Source organism: Dreissena polymorpha, chromosome 5 (genome assembly GCF_020536995.1).
Source record: "Dreissena polymorpha isolate Duluth1 chromosome 5, UMN_Dpol_1.0, whole genome shotgun sequence".
Classification (NCBI taxonomy): domain Eukaryota; kingdom Metazoa; phylum Mollusca; class Bivalvia; order Myida; family Dreissenidae; genus Dreissena; species Dreissena polymorpha.
Window position 1 is genome coordinate 63,482,135 of NC_068359.1, and position 24,834 is coordinate 63,506,968.

The following is a 24,834-nucleotide window of genomic DNA, read 5'->3' on the forward strand; positions in this document are numbered from 1 at the left end:
TAGATGCAACTGCTGACCAAGTTTGGTGAAGATCGGATGAATACAATTTGAATTAGAGTCCGGACAAAGTGATGCCTTCCGCCCGCCGCCCGCCGCCAAGGGGTTTCACATAATACGTCCCGTATTTTATACGGGCGTATAAAAAGGAATAACTCAAGCAACATTTAAACAAGAGCTGTCAGAGGACAGCGCGCTTGACTATTCGAGTGCTTGACAGTATAATGTAAGCCATCAGGGGATATTGTTCATATTTAATAAGGTCAAGGTAATATAGTCATATTTAAAGTGGAAGAGGACCATAATTGAAACATATTGATCGCTTATGTTTTAAAGAAGAGGTACATTATAGACGCTTCTGAGTTCAGGTATATTTTCCACAATCTATTGAACATTTGTAAAGACATAAAACAAACTAATAAGATTATATTTCAAGTTTGATAGCAATAGCTTGGGTGGGATGGTTCTGCCAAAATGCCAGTCAGAACTTTGCCTGCACAGTCCCTTTATGATAGTTAGTAAGTGTTGCAAGTATAAAAACAATAGCTTTGATACTTTAGAAATAAAGTGGACCTATACACAAAATTTAACATTTTTAATTTTCTAAGTATACAAAGGAACATAATTCTGTCAAAATGCCAGTCAGAGTTATCTTACTTTGCCGACGCCGGGGCGAGTAGCATAGCTCTCATTTTTCCTTGAAAAGTCGAGCTAAAAAGGATATTTAACATATCACATAGAACAAAACATGGAAGTTGTAGTTCGAGAATTGTTTTAGAAATATTTACAATGTAAGACAAGTTTGTGTCTACTGGTCTGGCAAAAAGGGACTTCATGCATGTGTCATCCCAGATTGAACTGTGCAGTGAGCACAAGCCAATCATGGCAAACAATTTGCCCCTTTTTTAATTTTTTTGTTTACAGGAAGTCTCTTGTGAACAAACATCCATTTAGGATAAAAGTGTCCATTTGAGGACTGCACAGGCTAATCTGAAACAACATTTCACGCACATGCATTAAGCCCTGTTTTCCCAGAGCACAGCTAAAATCCAGTATATCTTGCTTAACCCTTTGCATGCTGGGAAATTTGTCGTCTGCTAAAATGTTGTCTGCTGTATATCTAAAATTAGCAATTTCTTAGATTTTTTTCTAAGACCACTATTAGAATAGCAAACAGTTTGGATCCTGATGAGACGCCACATTCTGTGGTGTCATATCTGGATCCAAACTGTTTGCAAAGGCCTTCAAAATCCGGTTCCAGCGCTCAAAGGGTTAACTCTGATGCAGGAATATGACTTATATATTGTTTATTGTTGGAACACTCTAAGGTAATACGAGACACTAAAAATGTAGCACATGTTATTTAATGACATTAAATGTTCATAAACAAATATCAATTATTAATGAACTTGATTTTCAATAATATAAGAAAATATCATCTGTACCCAGTAATTCCTCCATTTTAAATTTTCTCAAAAGTGTCAAGATAATAAGAAAAAAAAATCAAATGCACAAATAGGGTAGCATCTGTGTTAACAATTGCAATCATTCACTTAAAGTGACAGCAAGCATATATTATAATCATAAAACTCCACCATCCTAGCTCTGATTATGTTATGCCAATTAAGCATGATGCAAATATGACATATTTGATTTACATACATTAACACAGTTTTATGTGAAGTTGGAATAAGACATCAATTTGGGAAAGTATTGAATATTTAGTTTTACAAATAATAATTAAAAAATAAACTTGCATGTATAATAACATCATTTAAATTGATTTTACTACAAAACTGGATTTTTTTATAGATTTAAAAACATGAGGGCCTGAAGGCCCAAAATCCCTCACCTGAGATAACAAGATATTATTGGGACAAATCTTCTGACCAAGTTTCATGAAGATCGGAAAATAAATGTGGCCTCTAGACTGTTAACAAGGTTTTACTATAGCCATATAAGGAAAAATGCCCCGCCCCCTGGCAGCCATGTTTTTTAACCAACCGGCATCATTTTTTAACTCTTCCAAGATATTATCGGGATGAATCTTCTGACCAAGTTTCATGAAGATCGGACACTAAATGTGGCTTCTAGAGTGTTTACAAGATTTTACTATAGCCATATAAGGAAAAATGCCCCGCCCCTTGGAAGCCATGTTTTTCAAGCAAACATAATTATTTTCAAACTCATCCAAGATATCATTGAGACCAATCTTATGACCAAATTTCATGAAGATTGGACAATAAATGTGGCCTCTGGAGTGTTAACAAGGTTTTACTATAGCCATATAAGGAAAAATGCCCTGCTCCCTGGTGGCCATGTTTTTAAAGCAACCAAGACCATTTTGGTACTCATCCAAGATATCATTGGGACAAATCTTCTGACCAAGTTTCATGAAGATCGGAAAATAAGTGTGGCCTCTATAGAGTGTTAACAAGGTTTTACTACAGCCATATTAGGAAAAATGCCCCGCCCCCTGGCAGCCATGTTTTTCAACCAACCGACATCATTTTCGAACTCATTCAAGATATTATTGGGATAAATCTTTTGACTAAGTTTCATGAAGATCAGACAATAAATGTGGCCTCTAGAGTGTTAACAAGATTTTACTATAGCCATATACGGAAAAATGCCCCGACCCTTGGCAGCCATGTTTTTCAAGCAAACGTAACAAATTTCGAATTCATCCAAGATATAATCGAGACCAATCTTCTGACCAAATTTCATGAAGATTGGACAATAAATGTGGCTTCTAGAGTGTTAACAAGGCAAATGTTGACGCCGGACGACGGACAAAAGGTGATCACAACAGCTCACCATGAGCCCATGAGCACAACGGTGAGCTAAAAAATCCTAATAAAATGAAACTGCGGCGCATGAAAACAATCACTGTTAATGAAAAAGTCATAGAAAATTGCTTATTAAGCTTGAAGTATACATAAAATAGTACAAAAATAAATACAGATCATGAAATGAATAGTTTGTTTGAGAAAATCATCAAAATGATGCCCATTCCCAGTTTGATGTCTTATTCCAAATTCACATAATACAGTGTTCATTGTATGTGTTTGGAACAAAAAATATGTACAACGGGAATTGCATAAGTCTAAAAAGTATCAGCAGCTAACGTAAAACATTAATTGAAGTAGAGATCTTGGATTGCCAAAGGTTCAAGATGCTGAAGTACTCACAAGGGGCAGGTAGGAAAGATGAACTATACTTGTGACATTATCCGGTACTTGTGACATTATCCGGTACTTGTGACATTATCTGGTACTTGTGACATTATCCGGTACTTGTGACATTATCCGGTACTTGTGACATTATCCGGTACTTGAATAGATATTAGTCATGCTCTGGCTAAAAATCAGCTAAATGTATGTGCAACTTTGTGCGTCAAGTGTCATTCCAGATTAGCCAGTACAGTCTGCACAGGCTTATCAGAGAAAAACACTTTCTGCTTTAACTTGATTTTTGATAAAAGGGGACTTCAAACCAAAGAGAACAAAAAAGCTGAAAGTGTCATGGCGGATTAGCCTGTGCAAACTTCACAGGCTAATCTGGGATGACACTTTACTCACATTCATAAAGCCCCATTTTCCCAGTGCTATACTAAAATATATATAGGGTCTTAGTCTTACACATGTAAATAAGAGTTTAAAGCAAAGTTAATCCATTTACCCTAGTATTGTTTCAAAAAAAAAATAATTCTCAATTTTAAAAGATTTCTTCCTTTTCGTATTGAACAACCTAGAAGAACATAATGGGGACACCAAAAGGAGCAGAGTGCAGCACCCTTCTATTTCACTTAAAGTCTAGCCCTACTCAAGTTAAGTGGATATCAAACAGATTGGCTGTTACAATCATTCCAGTGTATGAAAAACTGACAGAATACCAGATGCACCAACAAAATGCCAGTTTGTATGTGTTATTGACCTTGCTTGAGTTCAAATCAAATTAACAAAATTAATCAAGATATGTTTGTGGATTCAGAATAAAAAATAATTATTTAACCGCTCTGGGTAAACTGGGCTTAATGCTGAAAAATGTTATCACAGGTTAGCCTGTGCAGTGTGCACAGGCTCATCAGGAACGACACTTTCAGCTTTTATGGCATTTTTTTGTTTAAAAGAAGTTTCTTCAAATAAAAAATCAAGTTCAGGCAAAAATGGGTCATCCCATATTAGCCTGTGTAGAGGCTAAAGTGGCATAACACTTTACGCACCTGCATTATGCCCAATTTTCCCAGAACAAGTCTGAATGAATGTTTTGTAACAATTGAAAATGTGCATGTTTCCATGACAACTGTGTTCACACGAAGGTGTGAGAGCGCACAATCTTGACTGTTTCTGTGGTGTCCACGTCCGTGGATACAGACACCATGGAGATGGTTCCCGGTCCCATGTCGCCAGTCCCACAGAACTCTTTCATGGACTGAACACTGTACTTCACCTGTAACGGGAACCCATCCAGTAAACAAAAGCAATGATATCAATAAGCAAGGGGGTGGAAACAAGCCAAAGGCCCTTAAAATGTGTGATGACCTCCAGGGGTGGCGAAATCTAAAAAAACTATACTTGTCCACAGACAACCATTTAGGAAATTTAACTTGTCCGTTGCTGAACTACACTTATCCGTAAATGTTTATATACATTATAAACGCATTTATTGATTAATGTAAAATAATTTGCAATATATCAAAATGAGTATGATTTGCTTGTTTTGTTTATAGTTGTATTTCAATGGTACATTATTTATAGCAGTTTATTATAAACAATATAAAGACTTTCTCAAACTTTGATTATTAAAACATATGCTGAACATAAGTAATCGTAATCTTAACAAATTAAACTAGTCCAATCTGTGGACTCATCAGACTGAGGCTCTGCGCAGCTACTGGTAGCAATTTGATTATCATCAACTGGTAACCATTGAAAATCTATGAGCCAAGTTTCTTGAAAAGTTCTGGTACGTTTACTTAGATCATATTTTTTATCATAATCTTTCTTAGTTTTTTTGGGACGTGGACTGCTCAAAGCTTCGGGTTTCTGCTCCGTTTTTAAAGTTTTAAAAAAACAAAATGTTCCATCTTTACCATTAAAGTCCTCTTAAATAACAAGGTAGACCGTGTTTTGTTATCTTAGTTTGATACTTTTTATTTCCGTCTGATTGTAAAAATGAAGAAACCAGTCTGTACACTGTCTAACAGTCGGGCCGAATGTTGAAAATGCGGCATGCTCCCGGTCTCTTATAGAAGGGATCACTGCGCAGGAGAGTGCCCGTATTTTAGCTTGATTGCTCCGCAAATAGCACTGACAATGTAATCGCGTGTCAACATCAGGTTGTAAAATTAATTACGGCTTTAATACAATGTATATTTTTGTATACCTGGACCCGACTTTTAAAAAACTTGTTGTCCACGGACAACTTAATTGAAAAAAATCAGTTGCCCAGACAAGCAAATGTACGACTCGGGCAACTCGGACATTTGATTTCGCCACCCCTGACATCTAGATTTTCAAACCAAAATGAGTATTGCTAATTCAAACCCAGATTTGTATTTGCTAATCCCTTATTACCTCCCGTAGAAACTCATTTTGTTGTCCGTTAGAAAAATTAATACAATTTACAACCCTTTTAACTAGATTGAAATTTAAAAGGCTTTATTCCCAACCCTTAGATACTAATGAGCAGCAAACAAAATAAAACCAGAACACTGCCAGTGTTACTCGCAGGCTGGTTTGGTTTAATGATGTTTTCATAATATATAGCCCTTTTCTTATTTCTTCTGAGTGGGAAAGGGTTCAGCTTTACCAAAATGAGTATGTGGCTAATTCAAATCCAGATTTGTATTTGCTTATCCCTTTTTACCTCCCTTAGAAACTCATTTTGATGTGTAACAGAATTTTGTCTGTTAGAAAAATTAATAAAATTTACAACCCTTTTAACTAGATTAAAATTTTAAAGGCTTTATTCCCAACCCTTAAACACTAACAAGCAGCAAAAAAAATAAAACCAAAACACTGCTAGTTACTCGCAGGCTGTTTTGGTTTCATGTTGTTTTCATATATAGCCATTTTCTTATTTCTTCTGAGTGGGAAAGGGTTCAGCTTTATCATAATACTGTAAGTGAAGACCAAATTTCTGACCTGAATCTTGTAAGAAAGGTCTTAATGCGTCAAAGTTTGTATCATGAGTGTTAATGGTTTAAGTCTAAACCTTATACTGAATGTGAAAACCTCTAACGCTGACCTGTTCCATGCCACTGACGACAGTCTTCCTTGCGACATGGGCTGCATGGGAACTGGTCTCCTTGATGGACTGGATCTTCATACTGCCTGCGTCCTTGATTTCACGGATCTTCAACGAGCCTGCGCATTGACATGGGATCATATAATTAGTAAATGTATCGGTATGCTACATGTAGATCTGTTTTTAGTAACAGATTGTATACGTTGATAAAATTATTTCAAAATAAGAAGGCAAACCTACTTCTCACCCTTGAATGTGTCTGTTGTAGAAGACCACAAATACAAGTAAATTCTTTTCATGTAAGACTTAAGTTAATTAAAATGTCTATGCTAACAATCAGTTCCAATGAATATCAGTGAAAACTTCAGTTCAATTATTCTTGCAAATATTGATTAAAATTTTAATTTAAAAACTATCAACAAAACTATTTAAAAATTCCAAGGATTAATCTGCTATTTGGCGGTGTCTACAAATTAGCAAATAGAAAAAAATATCAATTTTAATGTCATAAATCCTAATAAAGTATCCAAAATCATAACAGTTCTGTTGCAACGAAATTTGAGACTGGGAGAGTCCTGAGAGTGAGGCAAAATTTACATTTTCAGTAAGCCCTATAATACAACAGTAATACAGTGTAGCTAAACCACTCACCTGTATCGGTGATGGACCTCACACTTATTTCCAAAAATTTTGTCAAAACAACAACTATTACGTAATCTCTCTCTAAAGGGACCCAGCCCCTTTCTCAAAAAGCGTGAAAAAAAAATCTGTGAACCACCCACCTGTATCTGTGATGGACCTCACATGTGACCGGACCTTCTCAATTTTCTTGCCAGCCCCGTACTTGAGTCGAGACCTCACTTCATCCAGCTGTGACCAGATGTCCTGTGACCCCTTTTCTTGTTCCTCTGTCTCCCCAGGGGTCTGACACTTGCTGGGAGAGCCCCTTACATTCGGAGAATTCACAGGGACCTCTGGGGGCGACCCCGGATCACTAGGGCTGGGAGATTCGTCCTCATCGTCGTCGATGTATCCTATGCTTTCATTGTGAGCGTAAGTTACTTCAATATCACCGTTATCAGTTTTGTGTTTGCTCACAACATCCAGCTCGTCGTGAGAACAGCAGCAGCAGTTGCAGCCTTGGGAATGGCAGTATTTGTGGACGAAAAGACGCAGGAGTCCAATGATCGTTCCAAGGCCTAGAATTGCACCTGAGGTATAAGCACCAATGAAGACGCTGCTTATGTAAACAGCTTTCAGCTCTAATCTAATGGCAAGACTGACAGACATGTTTGAACTTCCAACCAAATTTTCTGCCACACAAATATGCTCCCCAGAGAAGTAACCTCGGAAAGCATGAATATGCAAACTGTTGTTGGAATCGATAAACACTTCAGATGTGAGAATAACGTTCAGTTTGCTGTAAACTGCGTTTGAAACCATGTGGTCATATTTGCCAGGAAACATGACCTTGCTTGAGTCATGTGTAAACATGTCACCCCATGGCGTTATCCAGTACACGACTCTTGGCAAATCCCCACTGACCTGGCAATCTAGCGAAAAGTCAGACTGATATAGCACTTCAGCATGTTGCGAAATGCTTTCCACAGTAGCACCTCTACATGGCAGAGTTGACACATTCAAATCCCTAAACTTAAATCCCATAACCTCTGCGGGGCCAGCGCATGTCGTCTCCCCCTTAAAGACCGTTTGATTACGATGGTACACCTCAATCAGAGTTTGCAAGGCACACGTGCACTGGAACTTATTCCGGCTGATGTCCACGCTGGCAAAATTAGACAACAGGTAGGAAGAATTGTTTGTGATGTAGCTCAACAAGTTATTGCTCATATCAAGAGACCTTAGAGAGGATATGTTAAGTCCTAATAAGAAATTCTCCACTTGTTGCAACATGTTACTGTTAACATTTAATGTTTCCAAGTTATGAAGACCATTGAAGTTGCTTGATTGCAAATTTCTTAAACTATTTTTGTTCAATTTAAGTGATTTTAAAGAATTTAGTCCTTGGAATAGTGCCTGTGGTAACTCTGCTAGTTCATTTCCGTCAAGATTTAATTGTAGCAAACTTCCCAACCATCGGAACGCCTTTGGCTCTATATACTTTATTTTATTCCCAGATAAAGTTAGCTCTTTAAGATTAGGGAAGTGTACCAAATCATTTTCTGAGATTTTCTTTAAAGGAATATTTTTCACTTCAAGTGTTTGTAATTTTGAAAATATACGTTTGACATTGTTGTCTGTAACTGAGACTCCTTTGAACAACAAATCGTACAGAGAACTGTCATCACTTCCTGACAAAGTGTTGCTATGGATACTAAGTTCTAACAGTTTCCATGGTGACAAGGTGTCAAGCTTGTAACTGGCAGAACTTTTGAATGCACAGGTTGCTGTCATATCATCATGAAAGCACTGACATCCTTGAGGGCATGCTTTCACATGGTGACCATCAGGGCCTGAGGTCGATTGTTGTACATAAACTGCCAGGCTCAACCTTAGGACGCAAGCAAGCGCTAACAGGGTCAATGAGATACCCATTGTTAGATGAGGCTTGAACAAACTTCACATCCAGGGGCGCCTACAAGAAAGGACATCAGATTAAACATACAACAAGAGATGTGTTTATCAATGCCCCCTAATGCGCCGCTTTGAAGCCATATACCCCGGTACTGTAAAACCATTAAATTTCGTGTGGTACAAATTTTCGTGGATTTCGTTGGTCCACTGAACCACAAATTCAAGTTCCAACGATTATTAAAACATTTTTAATCCAAAATCGGTCATTTCCGAATGTCATTTCCGACATGTTCTTGTGTTGTAAGTTATCAGAGATATTTGTTTTTGTAATAGTTACTTCAGTTCAGTAGGTCACATTACACTATATCTATCAGTTTTTCTTTTTTTAATTCATCATGGTTAATGTACGTTTTATTAATCATGGTAAATTAATATAATAAATAGCATTACCAATTGTGGAGAAAAACACATTTCTTTAACCTGACGTCATAAAATTAACAGTTTGCAGATTTATCATATATGTCAATATGCGCAAGAGACAACGGTTTTCACACATGTATTTTGGGGACCTTATCACTCAATTGTTTCCACATGGGGACCGATTGTGCTGAGAAGTGCAAATAATGTCAAAACAACATCGATGGCAATTAGCGAGCAGGGACCCACAAGTGCGCCGCTTTATCACTCTTATCGATAATTATCGGCAAAACTTGCATGCTTCAGTGCACATTAACCTCAAGTCTTGCTGTCAAAACAGATAAGCAGATTATGCTTCGTTATTACTCTGGTTGTTTTAATAAAAGTTTAATTATTATGATGGTCAGTCTACCCCGAAAATTTTAAATCCACAAAATTACGTGTCAACGAATTAGTTGTTTTTCATTCAACCACGAAAGTTCATACCGACGAATTTCTATACGTTTACAGTATATGACCTTTGACCTTGAAGGATGACCTTGACCTTTCACCAATCAAATGTGCAGCTCCATGAGATACACATGCATACCAAATATTAAGTTGCTATCTTCAATATTGCAAAAGTATTCATAAAATGAGCGATTTTGGCCACATATATTTGACCTCTGACCTTGAAGGATGACCTTGACCTTTCACCACTCAAAATGTGCAGCTCCATGAGATACACATGCATGCCAAATATCAAGTTGCTATATTCAATATAGCAAAAGTTATTGCAAAATGTTAAATTTGGCGCAAACCAACCAACAGACAGGGCAAAAACAATATGTCCCCCACTACTATAGTGGGGGACATAAAAATGTCTTGTACTGTGTCAAAAACAATTTGTATTTAATACATATTATGTGGAAATGAACAATAAGTTTGTTGCAAAACAGATTTAAAGTGGCTGGTTTAACTGTGATTTGGTCACACCAAATTCCTGTTTTTGGAATACTGCAGAACAGCATGAAAGGTTTGTATTTTTACTCCTTCATTCCTCTTTTATTTAGATTATTAACTGATATAATTGTAATTGTATTTGTGTACTGTCCCAGTGGGAAATGTAAAAGGATGATGAAAAGTAGACAGGCATCTGAAGGAAAAAACAACACAGTTTGAAACTAAAATGAAATACACAAATTTCTTTAAAATATATACAATGTAGTAAGTACTTAAATCAACATTTCATTTTCAGATTATGTCATAGGATTAGGGAGAAAGGTTGCTGGTGGCATAACATTTCCCATCTCAGACCTCAAAAGCCACATCACAAATTGAAGAATTTGTTTGCAAGAAAGCACTGTGAGTGTTGAAAAAAACATGTGAAAAAATGAACTTTTTTATATTTGCTCTGTGTGCTGCACCCGGATGATGAGCACAAAGCGGTCCTTGACAAAGGAAAGCTGGATTTGTTGATAGGTAAATCACAATTTTACTATACAAGTTATTGTATTATTAGTTTGAAATAGTTAAGTTCAAATTAAAGATTAATTTGAATTATACAATTAGTGATCCTCAGGGCTAATCCTGAATAACAGGGTGTCTCAGTACCTTGCCGCACAAAGATCCAAACCTGCCCCCTTTGACCCCCAACATGTCCTTAATTGGTTCTGATCACATTATTTTACAAAAATATTCAATGAATTTTCAATAAACTAATTTTATTTGAACAGTGAAACTAGTTTTATCAATAATTTTTTTTTTTTTTTAATGAAAATGCATGTAATATAAAATAATATGCATATATAGCATGACATTGTGTTATTTGAAAATATTCCACAGGGATAAATATCCAAGCACGTTCAAAAGTGTACTTATTGCCAAATTTGGACCCTGTCTTTTTCAAATCCTAGCTGGGGCCCTGGATTAGATAAAAAGTTTTAAAAAGCAATTAATTCTACATAAGTTGTTATGTTTTGCAATAGGTGAACTGTAGTTGTACTAAATATCAAATTGCATTTCAGATTATGACATAGGATGGGGGAGAATCGTGGACCTGAACAATACTGTGATAGAGAGGAATTCCTACTCAAGAAAGCAGTTTAAAAAACGCATTCAATGTGAAAGAGTGAACTTTTTTATTTTGGTCGAGTATGAGAACATTTGTTTTTTAAAAAGTGCATGTCTATCAAATTATTGTTTATGTATATATATTGAATATTTTTGTTGTATGTCTTTAAAAGCTACATTGTATCTTAAAAGTATCATCAAAATGCAGAACGAAAATGCGTACATTTTACGCATAAGTTCCACATTTTTTGTGACTGCGGAAAAAATGCTGGGATTTTCAGCCTTTGTTCCGCATTTGCAAAAGTAAAAGGTATAAAATGGTGATCCATGTTTTTAAAATGTATTATCTTAAAGTAAATATAAAGATACTATGTTAAATGTATCTTTGTCATAATTTTGACTAGTTATTAGCTAATGAGCACAAAACCTCAGCACAAAGTGCTCATGGTGAGCTTTTGCAATCACCTTTTGTTTTTTTCAAATGGCCTGTTCTTATGTGGGTATATTTACAATATGCATGTAATCCAATTTCCGCCCGGTATCTAAATTTCGCCCATAATCTAAGTTACGCCCGTAATTTTAACATTCCGCCTGTAATTTGAATTCCGCCCGTAAACTGCTTTCTGCCCGTAATTTAAAATTCCGTCCCACTTCATTTACATATTTCACCTCTGTTTTCCACCCGGATTACGCCCGGAATCCACCCGGAATCCGCCCCTCTTCTTAAAATCATATATAGAAAAATACGCCCGGAAATATTTTTTACGCCCGGAATTTAATTTGCGATTACGTGCCAATTCCGGGCGGAACATTTCGTACAGGTAGTATTGGCCCTCCTCAAAGGATCATGCCTTTAACGAAAAGCCCTCAAGAAGTGCTGAAAAGTTCATGTTTCAATTTTTAAAAGTTGTAATTTATTTGCTGTTTATTTATGACTATTACGACAATCATGATTTTCGGTGTTCATTACAAAAGATATCATATTCCAGTGTGATGCTAAGATTTTTAAATTACGTAACACACAATAATCTTCGTTTTTGTAATAGATTAATAGTAGCTTTGTCAAAAGTTTTATAGGCTGCTTATTTTTAAATAAAAGGTAAACATATTTTATGAACAACACAAGCATGAGTTTAATTTTTCCATTAAGATACTATTTTTAGGAACAAGCTCATGCGCAGAGTATCATATTTTAGCAACAGATCAGAAGAGCCGATATAATGAGACCCATTATATGATACAGATTATTATAGGGAGTAGTCGAGCGTTGAACCGGGCTAGCATTTAAAATGTGTTGGAATGTTTTTCTTCTTTGTCTATATTGTTGCACAAGGATTTTGTGCGCAACATTCAAGCCCTGATATCAGACACTTAATATCAACTGATTGCAATAATATTTACAAACGGTCATTATGATACCTGTGTAGATAATTCATTTCTTGATAATGTTCCGTAGAAATTTTGTAATGACACTTTGAATTTTGCATGATCAATTTAAATCCAACCACTATTCAATTGTTCAATATCTCTCGATTCGCTCGCTGTGTAGATATAAATCGATAACACGACCTCGATGTTAAGCATCTGGTTTAAAGTGGGAGAATAAACAGCGTAAAATACAGTTTGCGTTCGTCTGTTGTGGTGCAGAGCGTTACATAGTAAACCGATGTTATACTTTTCTGGATTAATTTAGCATTGTTTTTTTTTCTAAATTGACAATTAAAAAGTTCTGAAGTAAATTACACATTTTATTTTTATACTGTCCACAAATAATTTTGATACAGATCGTACAGTACACCGTCCTCCTATGTAACGTAGAATGTAAGTAAATAAAACAACACAGACAGAGGTGCGAAAAAGACATGCATAAAAACTTGCTGAAACTTAGAACAGTGAATAGAAACTGCACCATATCTGTTTTGAACATATGCTTATTAAATCGACAAATATTAGCATACTAGGTCTAGTTAGGTAAAAGTCGGTGTTAAAAGCTCATGTTAAATAAAAGTATGCGTACATGTTACACCATAATGCCTTTTTCTGATTGGTTCATATTCAAATCAGTTTCATGACATGGCTACAGGTCAGTGATTGTTTTGCGACTTAAGCAGAAGTTTAACTGAAGAATTTATGCCTTTCCAACTTCAATCCGACGATATTTGAGGTAAAAATGGACTTCTGAACTAAAACTGAAGTTCATGAAAATTTAAACTGAAATTGATGAAAATTTAAACTTTCTGGTTTCCAACACATTTTTGACTTTTCTCCGATAAGACGTTCCAAAGAATTTAGCCCATATAAAAAGTATCTCTAAATTCTTTCCGCGTCTTATAAGTAAGACTATATAGGGAGCTAAGTCTAGCAAGTATTTTGTCAAAACATTCCCAATTTGAATGCAGTTTTCATTGCTTTGTCAAAGAATACAAATTTAACTATAGATTAGCATATAAAAGATATACAAGGGACAAAATTGTCACAAAACCAGGTTTTCATTGTGAAAAAAAAATCTGATAAAGGGAGAAAACTCAAACTGAACTTTTGAAATGACCAAAAAAAATTAACCCCCTTTGTAATTTTTTTTTTTTTAAATCTATTTTTAGTCGTGGCGACCTTGACATTGGAGATATTGACGTGATTCTTTCGTGGGACACACCGTCCCATGATGGTGAACAAATGTGCCAAATGATTTTAAAATCTCACAATGAATGACATAGTTATGGCCAGGACAAGCTCATTTATGGCCATTTTTGACCTTTGAACTCAAAGTGTGACCTTGACCTTGGAGATATCGACGTAATTATTTCGCGCGACACACCGTCCAATGATGGTGAACAAATGTGCCAAATGATTTTAAAATCTGACGATGAACGACATAGTTATGGCTCGGACAAGCTCATTTATGGCCATTTTTGACCTTTGAACTCAAAGTGTGACCTTGACCTTGGAGATATCGACGTAATTATTTCGCGCGACACACCGTCCAATGATGGTGAACAAATGTGCCAAATGATTTTAAAATCTGACAATGAACGACATAGTTATGGCCCGGACAAGCTTATTCCGCCAGCCAGCCAGCCCGCCCGCATTCGCCAATCTAATAACCAGTTTTTTCCTTCGGAAAACCTGGTTAAAAACAGCCTTGTTTTATGTTTTTGTTCAATTCCAAAATTCGTATGTACTCATTTGTTATGGTGGACGAACCAGTTATCGTACACCTAAGAAATTACGTTAAATTTGCAAACACTTAAAATAACAAAAACAATTTGTTTTAACAAATGACTAACAGTTCAATCATTTAATAACTTATCTGTAAAGTTTTCAAGCAAATATCTGTCAAGAATTCATAACAATGATAATGATTCCTTGTCTATTGTCACCTCTAGCAGACAAAACAAAATGGCGGCCGATGTAAACATGACCTATTACCGAACAGTTCATAAATACTACACCAGTGAATATAAACAAACATGAAACTGAATATTTATAATTGAAACATGAAAATTAACAAAATTAGAAAAGCATGTAGCTTTGAACACACAAAAAACAAGTCTATTCCTCTGCAATACTGTGGCAAGGACAATAGAACGGGTCACTTCTCCTGACAACATTTGTAGCTGTGCAAAACTGCAAGTGCACCCAGTGGCTACAGTTATCAAAGTCACACTTGGCCCACTTCACAAACATCAAGGATAAGCAGTTAGCAAGTTCTTTTGGCTGAAAGCGGCTGCATACACAACAAGTTTCATCATCATCATCATCTTCAGACGATTCAACATCAGTGTTCAGATGGGAGGGTCCAGGCTCTGGGTAAGTGTGTTGTTTTGTTGATTGTTTTTTATTCAGTTGTTTGTTCCTTGTTTGTGAAACTGTTTCTTTTGTGGGCATAAGCTTCGAATGTTTGTTTGATTGTTCAGTTTGTTGCATGTTTTTCTGTTAATTTGTTGTTTCAGCTCTTTCCCTTAGTTTCTGTTCAATTACCGGATCTGTTATTTCTTTGCCAGATGTAAATTCAAGAATGTTGTTCTTTTTCTTTCCATTGTTGAATTCTTTCTTTTTGTTAATGACAACTTCTGCTTCGAAGTGGTAAAATGCTCCTTGCTAACAGCTGACTGGTCTACAGGAAATACACCTGATTTCTTGAAGGCAGATCGAAGATTTTCGACAGACAATACTGCTACGTATGCAGCAGATCCAAGAGGAGCAACATTGTACCTTGTGATTTTTGTAGAGGGATTTTCTCTGATAAATCTGTGACACATGGAGTTGTAGATTTTTTTAAAGGGGTCCAAAACAACCCACATCAAGGGGTTGAAGGACATGGCTTGTGTGGGCCGGTAAGATGAATAGAATAATGTTATTCTTCTTTGCCCAATCCAGCACTGGAACATTTATGTGGCTTTTATGGCCATCAAGCAGAATAAGGAAAGGCTGTGACTTGTCCACTCTTTGCACATATCTGAGGAAATGGGTGTCCATGTAGTGTAAAAACACAGCTGAATTTGACCAGCCACTGTCAGACATACACCTTGATGACCCTTGTGTAGACCCTTGTAACAAATCTGCATTCAGGCGTTTCCCTTTGAAAACAAAGAATGGTGGAAGCTGTGTGCCTAATGCGTTGCCACATCCAATTATTGTTGTAACGCAGGACCTTGACGAAGTAACTGCTGGTTCTTCAATGTGCCACTTACTATGAATGGTGGGGTATGCTCTGTTTGGATACCTTTTTCGTCAATGTTATAGACACACTCAGGTTTGTTGTGGAGGTCATGTTTTTCAAAAACGCTCATCAAATTGTTGAAATATTCATGAACATTGGCCTCTGATGTGGCTTCAGCTCTGTAGTTGGACAGTGCCCTCGGGCGAACAACTCGAAACTCAGGCCATCGCTGCTGGAAACCCTTAAACCATTTCACAGACAAAGGTTTATCATTTGGCCTCTTACCAAGGAACACTGCATAGTTTGTAGCACTTTCTACAACTTCACTGATGGTATAACCATACCCAAGGGCAGCCATTGTCTTGACATGGTCACAGGGGTGGCGAAATCTAAAAAAACTATACTTGTCCACGGACAACCATTTAGGAAATTTAAGCTGTCCGTTGCTAAACTACACTTGTCCGTTAATTTTTATATACATTAGAAACGCATTTATTGTTATATCTACCATTCTTATCAAACCCTACGGTGTACACCTCAACGATAAAATTGTGGCCAGTTACTTAGAAAACTAATGATGGCAACGGTGTAATCATCATTGAAAATATGCATTTCATGCGTTATATTGTCAAAATATTTTTTCATCACTTTAAGCGTTTAAACAAGACTTGTTGAATTAATTACACACAACTGTAAAAGTTTTGTTTTATTCTCAAATGAGCATAATTAAATGTGTAATCCGACAAACACTTCCGAATTTTAATTACGGCCATTGCCATATGCAACGTAACTATCCGGCTATGCTCGAATTTGTATGAAGTAAAACATAAGAAAAAACTGATGCTAAAATTTAGCGAACATTTGGTATTAATGCACTTTACAATTTAAGACGAACATTCAATATTTAGATACGGAATGAACGAACAAACCAGTCTGTACACTGTCTAACATTTGGGCCGAATATTGAAAATGCAGCATGCTACCGGTCTCTTATAAAATACGGGAGATCACTGCGCAGGAGAGTGCCTGTATTTTAGCTTGATTGTTCCGCAAATAGCACTGACATTGTAATCGCGTGTCAACATCCGGTTTTGTGAAACTTAATTACGACTTTAATTCAATGTATTTTTTGTATCCCTCGACCCGACTGGTTGTCCACGGACAACTTAATTTTAAAAAATCAGTTGCCCAGACAAGCGAATGTACGACTCGGGCAACTAGGACATTTGATTTCGCCACCCCTGGGTCAACTAGTTTGACCTCTTCTTCCTGAGAGAAGAGTGGAGCTGGTCTGGGTTTGAGGCATTCAGGGTCAATAACCCCTTTCACACGGTCCCATAGTGTAGTATGGGGAACACCATACTGTTTTGCAACAGTTCTTACTGGCAAGCCACTGTCTTTTACTTTTAGGTATGCATTGTGAAGAGCTGTTGGTGAGTAAAGACCTCTGTGTTTAATTATCTTCTTAGGTTTAGACTGAAAAGAAAAAGAAAAAAGAAAAACAAACTTAACTTTATGATGATCAATTGTCAAGAAAGAAAAGCTGGAATATTTTTTCGGAACTGTGCTGTAGCTCTAAGAGCGATAATATCACATGACTGTCACGTGACCCAGACTCGACGAAAAAATCTTCGTCTGCTGCAATCAAAATTGCAAATGGAAATATGCTTTTTGGTGTGTAAATGCACGTTTTGATAAATGCATTCAAAAAGTAATAGCAAAAAACACATACAACCGTGTAAATAACAATAAATGCATTTCTTTTACCTGTTTTCGGCGCATTTGTTGCAAGCTTAGTGGGCAAGTAGGTCACGGACTTCATAAATGACCATTTGTTTATGGATGTGACATCATGCGCACTTTTGCGCATGCGCATATAGAACCAAAACAAACCGTCCGATATCAGGTTCTGTTCGATAATAGGTACTTACAGTACACTCCACGCGTTTCCCCAATTTCTCTCCATACTCCGCGGTGATTGACCTGGAGGGAGATTAAGAAAATCCCGCCAGATGCGGCGTTTGCATGATTTTGGACGCGGCGGTTAATGATCGGCAAAACTGATAAGCCGACGCGGCGGCCCTCGGCATTGGCAATGCGGGGGAAACTCCGCGTTTTACGAGATAACGATCAATTTAATTTTGTTTGACTTCTTGATTTTCAAATAAAATTACATTTATTACAAGTACATACATGTACATGTAGTATAATATTTACAATTAAAACAAAACAACCAAGATAGATCGATCCCGACGTGGTTGTAGAAGTAGTTGTTGTTGTATAGAAAACTCGTTGATTTACGACAAACAAAACGTCGTCTTTTAACTAATACTTACCAATTAATATAAACACAGTTTGCAACATTGTTTTTATTTTGATAACTTAATCCAAAGTTTTCATGTTAGCAGGTGATTTTCTATAGTGAACATGTAAACAAATGACCAAGGACCCTAAAAATCTCGCAAATCTGTGTGAATTGACAGTTTGAAGTAATCAAAGAAAAGCCGCTTCCTGTCTAAAGGCATAACTTACTCAAGTAAACACGTTCAACGAATGCATAAGGAATGGTTTTAATTGTCGGAACAAAGTCAATTCTCTGCTCTCTAAAGCATTTATTTTCTCTTTGAAGTTAGGTTATTCCATTGATTGCTAAAAGAAGGTGGTGACTATTGAGTTGATAGTTGCATTTAATATTCACGGTTGTATTCTTGTTGCGTCGACATTCAAAACAATGTGTACCAGTAATTATGGACCAAATCGGCAGAGTGACATTCTCACATGTTAATCCCTTTTGTCAAAACACCGCAGACAGCAGTCTACACAATAGGTCAGTAGACAGGCTTTGCGTGTTTTCATAACGTCAAACACTTAAAATCCAGTTCCGCCCAGATGTCTTCTTTAATCAGTTTACAGTACAATTACTGTTTAAATAATTACTCTACTAAAATACCGTAACGATAAAGATTCGGCATGTATGATTTGAAATTATTTTGGAGGAAATATCAACTTAACGTTACTCGCGATATAATTTTGTTAAAAACTACCAAAGAAACTTTTAACCGAAATCAACAAAATTCAATGTTCTCTGCGCTATAAAGTTTGTATAAAAAAAAACAATACATGCACGCTTTGCAGGAGTATACCTTGTACATTGCAGCATAATTTTCACGCGCTTTTGTCAGGAAATATACATGATGACTGTATATTGGAAGCATTTGTAAATGTCGTGTTAACATTAAAAATCGTAGTGTGTTTCGGATTACTAATTATTATTCTCATTTGGAAATTTTACGGAACATTTATTCTTGTCTTGTATGTGTTATGATTTAAATATTAATTTGTCAAATGTCTTCTATTCATTCATATTGTAGATGTACCTGTGAATTAAAAAACATAATTTTTGTACGTATTAATTTTCTATACAATTATCTTTTTTATACATGTACTACAGTATTTAAACAATTTATTATAACAATGTTTTTATTTTTGGCATGCCCAGTAGCACACTGCTAACGCGGCGTTGCGCGGCGGTCACTGATAAGAACGGAAATTGTCTGCATTTACCGACTAGGCTAAAGTAATACACGCCGCGGGAATTAGCGAACGCGGCGTAACGCCGAGCGTTTTATCGAGTTCACCTCGCTCTCTCAACGCAGCGTGAACACTCGCAAGCAGAAAAAAAACCACGGAGTGAGCGTGTTTTTGGGGGGAAAACGCGTGGAGTGTACTGTACACGATACATGCCATTTGTCACATTCTCATTACATTGACTGAACACCATGCCAGTGCAATACTGGAATTTAACCTATGAAGCCATTGAAAATGAGGCTAACGCTACATGGATTTTCCCTTCAATAAATCGCCGCACGCACATAATACGTGCAACATTCAGGTCGAACCTCAAAGACCTCGTGAAGAGGCCGGTAGGACCTGTAAATAAACTCTGATTCAAAAAAAAAATAAAAAAATACGTGCAACATTAATTGTAAACAAAGGGTCAAAAACAGGTCAGTGACAGGTGCTAAAAACTGATGTTGCATACATATTCAAATTGTGGCATGCATTCTTGAATTTACAAAAATAATTTAGTTTTCGGCTAACTTATAATATGAGACGTCAGAGAATATGTGCATAATAATTCACAAAGGAATGGGTCATCATTTGTTACCTTTAATTCTGCTGACTTCCTTATTTGCGGAATGCTTTCAATGTTTTCCTTGAATAGTCTTGAGTCCTAACGGCTCAAAAGCAGGACGGTCTAAATCAGATCGGTTCGTGATTAAAATCTGACGAAGAACACTGTGTGTGGATACACGTAAGGTTGGGTCGGCTTGATTACCGGTAAGTATACGTTGTTGTGTTGATTGTATGAACAACCACAATAAAACAATACAAATAAATGACGATGCATGAACGACACAAAGAAATATGTCCTACTTATTTTATTATTAGTTTATGAAACACTCGTGTTCTATTTTGTCTCCATACTGTAGTACATATGAATAAAAAACATAATTGTTATTTAAATGCTTCAAACTCATGCGAATATCAAAGTCTTCTAATTCCGATACAGGAATCCTTATAAATCGAAGACTTTGTGCCGGCGCCCATTGGTTAATGGGTGATAACTATACAAAGGTACTCAGTTAGGTGTCTATTAAAAAGTATTAACATTGCTATTGTATACAGGTGGATAATGGGTTAGGTTTCTGACGAATTTTACCAGTTTGGCTTCGAAAGAACGGGGTGTTCTAAACCCGCGTTGGAGGTCGTATAATTTTTTTTTATCAATGCGAGACATGATAGAGCTAGCCATTGCATGTTAAATCTATTTTACAGCATATGCATGTGAGTGATATTGGCCTGTAATGTCTAGGATTGTGTTTGTCTCCTTTTTTATAGACTGGGCATACATTTTCATGTTTCCAATCATTTGGGAATTTTTAAAGATTGACATCAGGATTGTGGATATTTCTGTATTTCGTTCCTTAAGTACTCTGCCGGGTATTATATCTGGACATGGGACTTTGTCGATTTAACGGTTTGGTAATAGTTTAGTTATTCAATTTTCTGTGATGTTGATAACTGGCCTTTGTCAGGAATAGTATCAGATGTTATTGGTAAGAATGCATATTGGAATTGTCTATTGAGGATATTAGCTTTATTTTGTGGTTCCGATTCAGGGAGACCATTTTCCCTTAGAGGAGGTATGGTCTTGCTTTCAGTGTTTTTTATTCTTGGTGTATGAAAATAGGTTTCGTGTAATATAAGAGTGTGATCAAAGACCTATCAATATACAAAGGCCGACATCGGCGCTTTGATTTGACTGGTGATGTGCACATGTTTCTTTAATTTTTAAAGAACGTACATCAAAAACCATCTGTGACAATACTGACATGTTGATCAAGAGTTCTTACTTCAAATTGAAGATATTTTCTTAAAGACAAGGGTCTGTTCTTTCTTATGCTTGTTTATTTGTTTACATAGTAAATGAAAGTAATTAAAAAGACTTATGCTATAAACACTTTATAAATTAAAACCTAAATATGAGCATACATGTATATTGATAGGTCTTTGGTGTAATGGATTATCTTGTTCTGACATTGGGATGTCAAAGATGTGGCTTTTAATGTTCATGTATTGCCAATATGCCCGGAGCTGCTCTTTTTGGATTTTGCTTTTAGTTTCTTAAGTGATTGCTTTTACAGTTTTATTGTTGAGATAAAAGACGTTTACGTTTATATTGTTTCATTTTTGTGTTGTTTTTTCTTTATATACTGCCTGAAGTTTTCTGTATTTATTACATCAATTGAGGTCTTCTGTTAATGTGTTCCAAAATGTGTTTTTGTCTTGGTCAGCATATGTTTGATTTGATTTTTGTGTGTGTTTTTGTAAGTCTGCTTGTAAATCTGCTTTTGAGTATATATTTTTCAATTTCTCTTAATTTAGATTGAAATCTTTTTAGAGCGCTTGTACGTTCGAGACGTAGAATATCATGGTAAGCTTCACCAACAGGCGGAATTGTTTTTGAAGTAGAACTTTGTCGATTATATCAGGATAATGTGTAAGGACCAAGATACAGAATTTTATCACAGCGTTTTAGTTTGATTATGATTTGTGTGAGAGAATGTTAAGCGGCTATGGTAAGAAGTTCTTTGGTTTCGTTTCATATTTGTTATGTTTGTTTTTTTTTTTTGGGGGGGGGGGGAGGGGCAGCTTGAGATTTTTCAGTCCATGTTACCTTGGGTCAAGTCTCCACATAGTATTATATTGGATTTTGAGTGTGCATTTATTGTGCTTAAGGATATTTTTAGTTGTTCGAGTGACGTCTCATCGTCTTCCAAATGGTACACATTTGGGTCGCTATATCAAACGCGGATAGCCTACATAGCACACCCGTACTATTTCACTTAAGCAGAAACGTATATTTTGGAAGTGTTTAGAATGGGATCCTCATTAAGCCATTAAGCTACATTGAATTAAATAGTTTTCCCCTTTAGAAATGGAAAGACAATATATGTATAATTTAAAGACCATGATCAATATACAAAGTGGACCATCGTCATGATTAAACGCTTTTACATTCCATGATGTTTGAACTTAAAATAAATCATACAATCGGTCATAGAAGTGAAGCGAGGACGACGGCCATGTATTGTATACTGACAATACATCATCATCAATGGACCAAGTGAACATTTACTAATCGCAAAACACAGGGTAATGCTATAAAGGGACATGATAAAAAGCCCAAATCATTTGTATCTGTTCAATCATTTTTGTTTTATCATTTTTGTTTTGTTTTTGAGACAATTTTATTGCACATACATCAAAACTAAACATTGTATAATTGCATACAACACTTAAAACAAACATATACACATCCAGACACATCGTGTAATGGGAAACAAACGTGTGTGCAATGCAATTATCCTAATATGGTATGTGAGTTGAGAATACCGGTAGATCCAATCCATATATATCTATGTATCTGTATATATACACGCATTTAGAGTTTAAGTACATGTGTATACATATGTACACCAGTCAAATCAATTTCTTTATTGAATGCAATGCCTCTTTCAAATATATGCTGGACGATACAAACAGCAATGTATTACGTTTTACAAAAACCACGACACAATGACCAGAGACGGACATTTAATGAATATCTGAACGTAACAAAAAGCTTTAAAATGATTGAAATTGTATATCTGTTTCACTATTGAATATTATTGTTAAAGTTGCGCTTTTTCACGCATCAACGTCTTAAAGTAAAACCAGAGGAATAAACAAACGCTACGGTCGGCAAAAAATAGCCTGAATTTTATTTTATCTTATTAAATTAGAATTTAAAATAAATAGCGCATCGCAATAGCAAAAAGTATGATAATCAGAATAAGATGCATATATTAATTTTAGACCCGAAAAAATTGAATTTTATCCAAATTTAAACGTCATGTTGTCGAGCATATATTTGAAAGATTGGCCTTGTCAGGCCATAAATGGTGGCATCATCCGGTTCCCGAACATCATGCGCTTGAAATCAGGTGGTTGGTTCTCAGCTGGCCCGCCTTCCATTTCGTACTCGGGCATCTGTCCGATTTTCTCTCGCATTTGACGAATTTCTAGTTTTAGTTTTGTGATCTCGAGATCCTGTTTCTGTAATTCCTTTCTAAAGAAGGCCTGACGGTAACCCTGTGGCACAAATTCTCCAATGCCGGGGGTGGAGTGTCTGGAAATACACATTTCTATACAAACAAATATTCCCTCGAAAACCGCAACGTGTTCTCAGCACTAGCGCAAACATAAATGTGTCTTGTTCTGAGAAAATCAGGCTAATCAGGGACGACACTCAACGCCTAAACTTTATCCTCGGTAAGGAGGGACTTCCTTGAAACTAAAAATATCATAACAGCGGAAAGTGTCGTCCCTGATTAGCCTGTGCGGACTGCATAGGCTAATCTGGGACGACACTTTAGGCACATACATTAAGCCCAGTTTTCTCAGAACGCGGCTCATATGAAAAACGCCAGACAAAAGTTGTAAGTGTTTCTAGTAACAAAGATAGGAGCAATGAATCACCAGAAACATTATTTTGACATCAATACTTAAATTTATATTAAATACAAAGCTGAAATAGCATCTGTAGAGTGTATTGTTAATAGCAACGAGACGCTCCCTTGCCTGCTAACGTAAACAACAACAACGTTATGTCATAAATTTACCGTAATGTTGAGGGACTTAAGTCAATTAATGTAATGTAAAAAAGAGAACTTGCGATATCAGCAACAGGCCCTTAACATTTAAGCTTGACAAAATGTTTCATACTAATTGGTGTGCGACAGACCTGTGTTACCCATGTCCTTACCGTTCCGACAGTATAAATTTCAGTCGCCAATGCGATTGTAATTACAAGTATGAAAGACTATCATTGTCTTTGATTTCCTTTTCACAAACGATTGAGACGGTATTGACTTTTATAACGATTAATTACGCGTGCGTTCAATGCTGCACTACCACCAGTCACGTTGTTGAAGAAACCATTGTTTAAAACATTCGCTGTTGATGACTGCTTGACGCCATGTGAAGATTATGTATGGCTTTTTTTTCAATTATAAAAAGCTCACGTTTCAAAACGAAATTACAGTATCACTTAATTTAGTCGAGCACCGATAACTCGAAAACCAACGATCTAGCTCTAACAAATCTTATAGTCCCGATTAAAGCCTTAATGGTTTAGAAAACTAGTACAAACTTATGTCGAGCATCGGTTAGTCGATAATTCGAACACAAGTGCCGATCTCTAAGCATATGTATAACCAACCTCCGCACAGAGATTTGACTGGAACCAGAATAGCTGGATTAAATTGTATGTGAGACCATGGAACGACAACTCTGCGTCGAGATTGATGTTTGGC

At 36.2% G+C, this 24,834-nt stretch overlaps 1 protein-coding gene across 1 annotated transcript; it reads right to left on the minus strand.

Moving 5' to 3' along the window:
• Positions 1–1,343: 1,343 nt before the first annotated feature.
• Positions 1,344–20,145, minus strand: LOC127880626 (leucine-rich repeat and fibronectin type III domain-containing protein 1-like protein). Its single transcript, XM_052427943.1, has 4 exons — positions 20,082–20,145; positions 7,032–8,845; positions 6,250–6,368; positions 1,344–4,449 (listed from the first exon to the last, which is right to left on the minus strand). Exons 2-4 carry the CDS (start codon positions 8,803–8,805, stop codon positions 4,309–4,311), a joined length of 2,034 nt encoding a protein of 677 aa, XP_052283903.1. The 5' UTR covers positions 8,806–8,845; positions 20,082–20,145; the 3' UTR covers positions 1,344–4,308.
• Between the last annotated feature and the right edge of the window lie 4,689 nt (positions 20,146–24,834).

What these genes read in the sequence shown, in the direction of transcription:
- LOC127880626 (XM_052427943.1), bottom strand. Translation starts at nt 8,805, where the DNA reads ATGGGTATCTCATTGACCCTGTTAGCGCTTGCTTGCGTCCTAAGGTTG. An exon ending in GAGGTCCATCACAGATACAG is followed by an intron (nt 6,369 to 7,031) that starts GTGGGTGGTTCA and finishes GTCAATGCGCAG; the next exon opens with GCTCGTTGAAGATCCGTGAA. An exon ending in TCGTCAGTGGCATGGAACAG is followed by an intron (nt 4,450 to 6,249) that starts GTCAGCGTTAGA and finishes TTCCCGTTACAG; the next exon opens with GTGAAGTACAGTGTTCAGTC.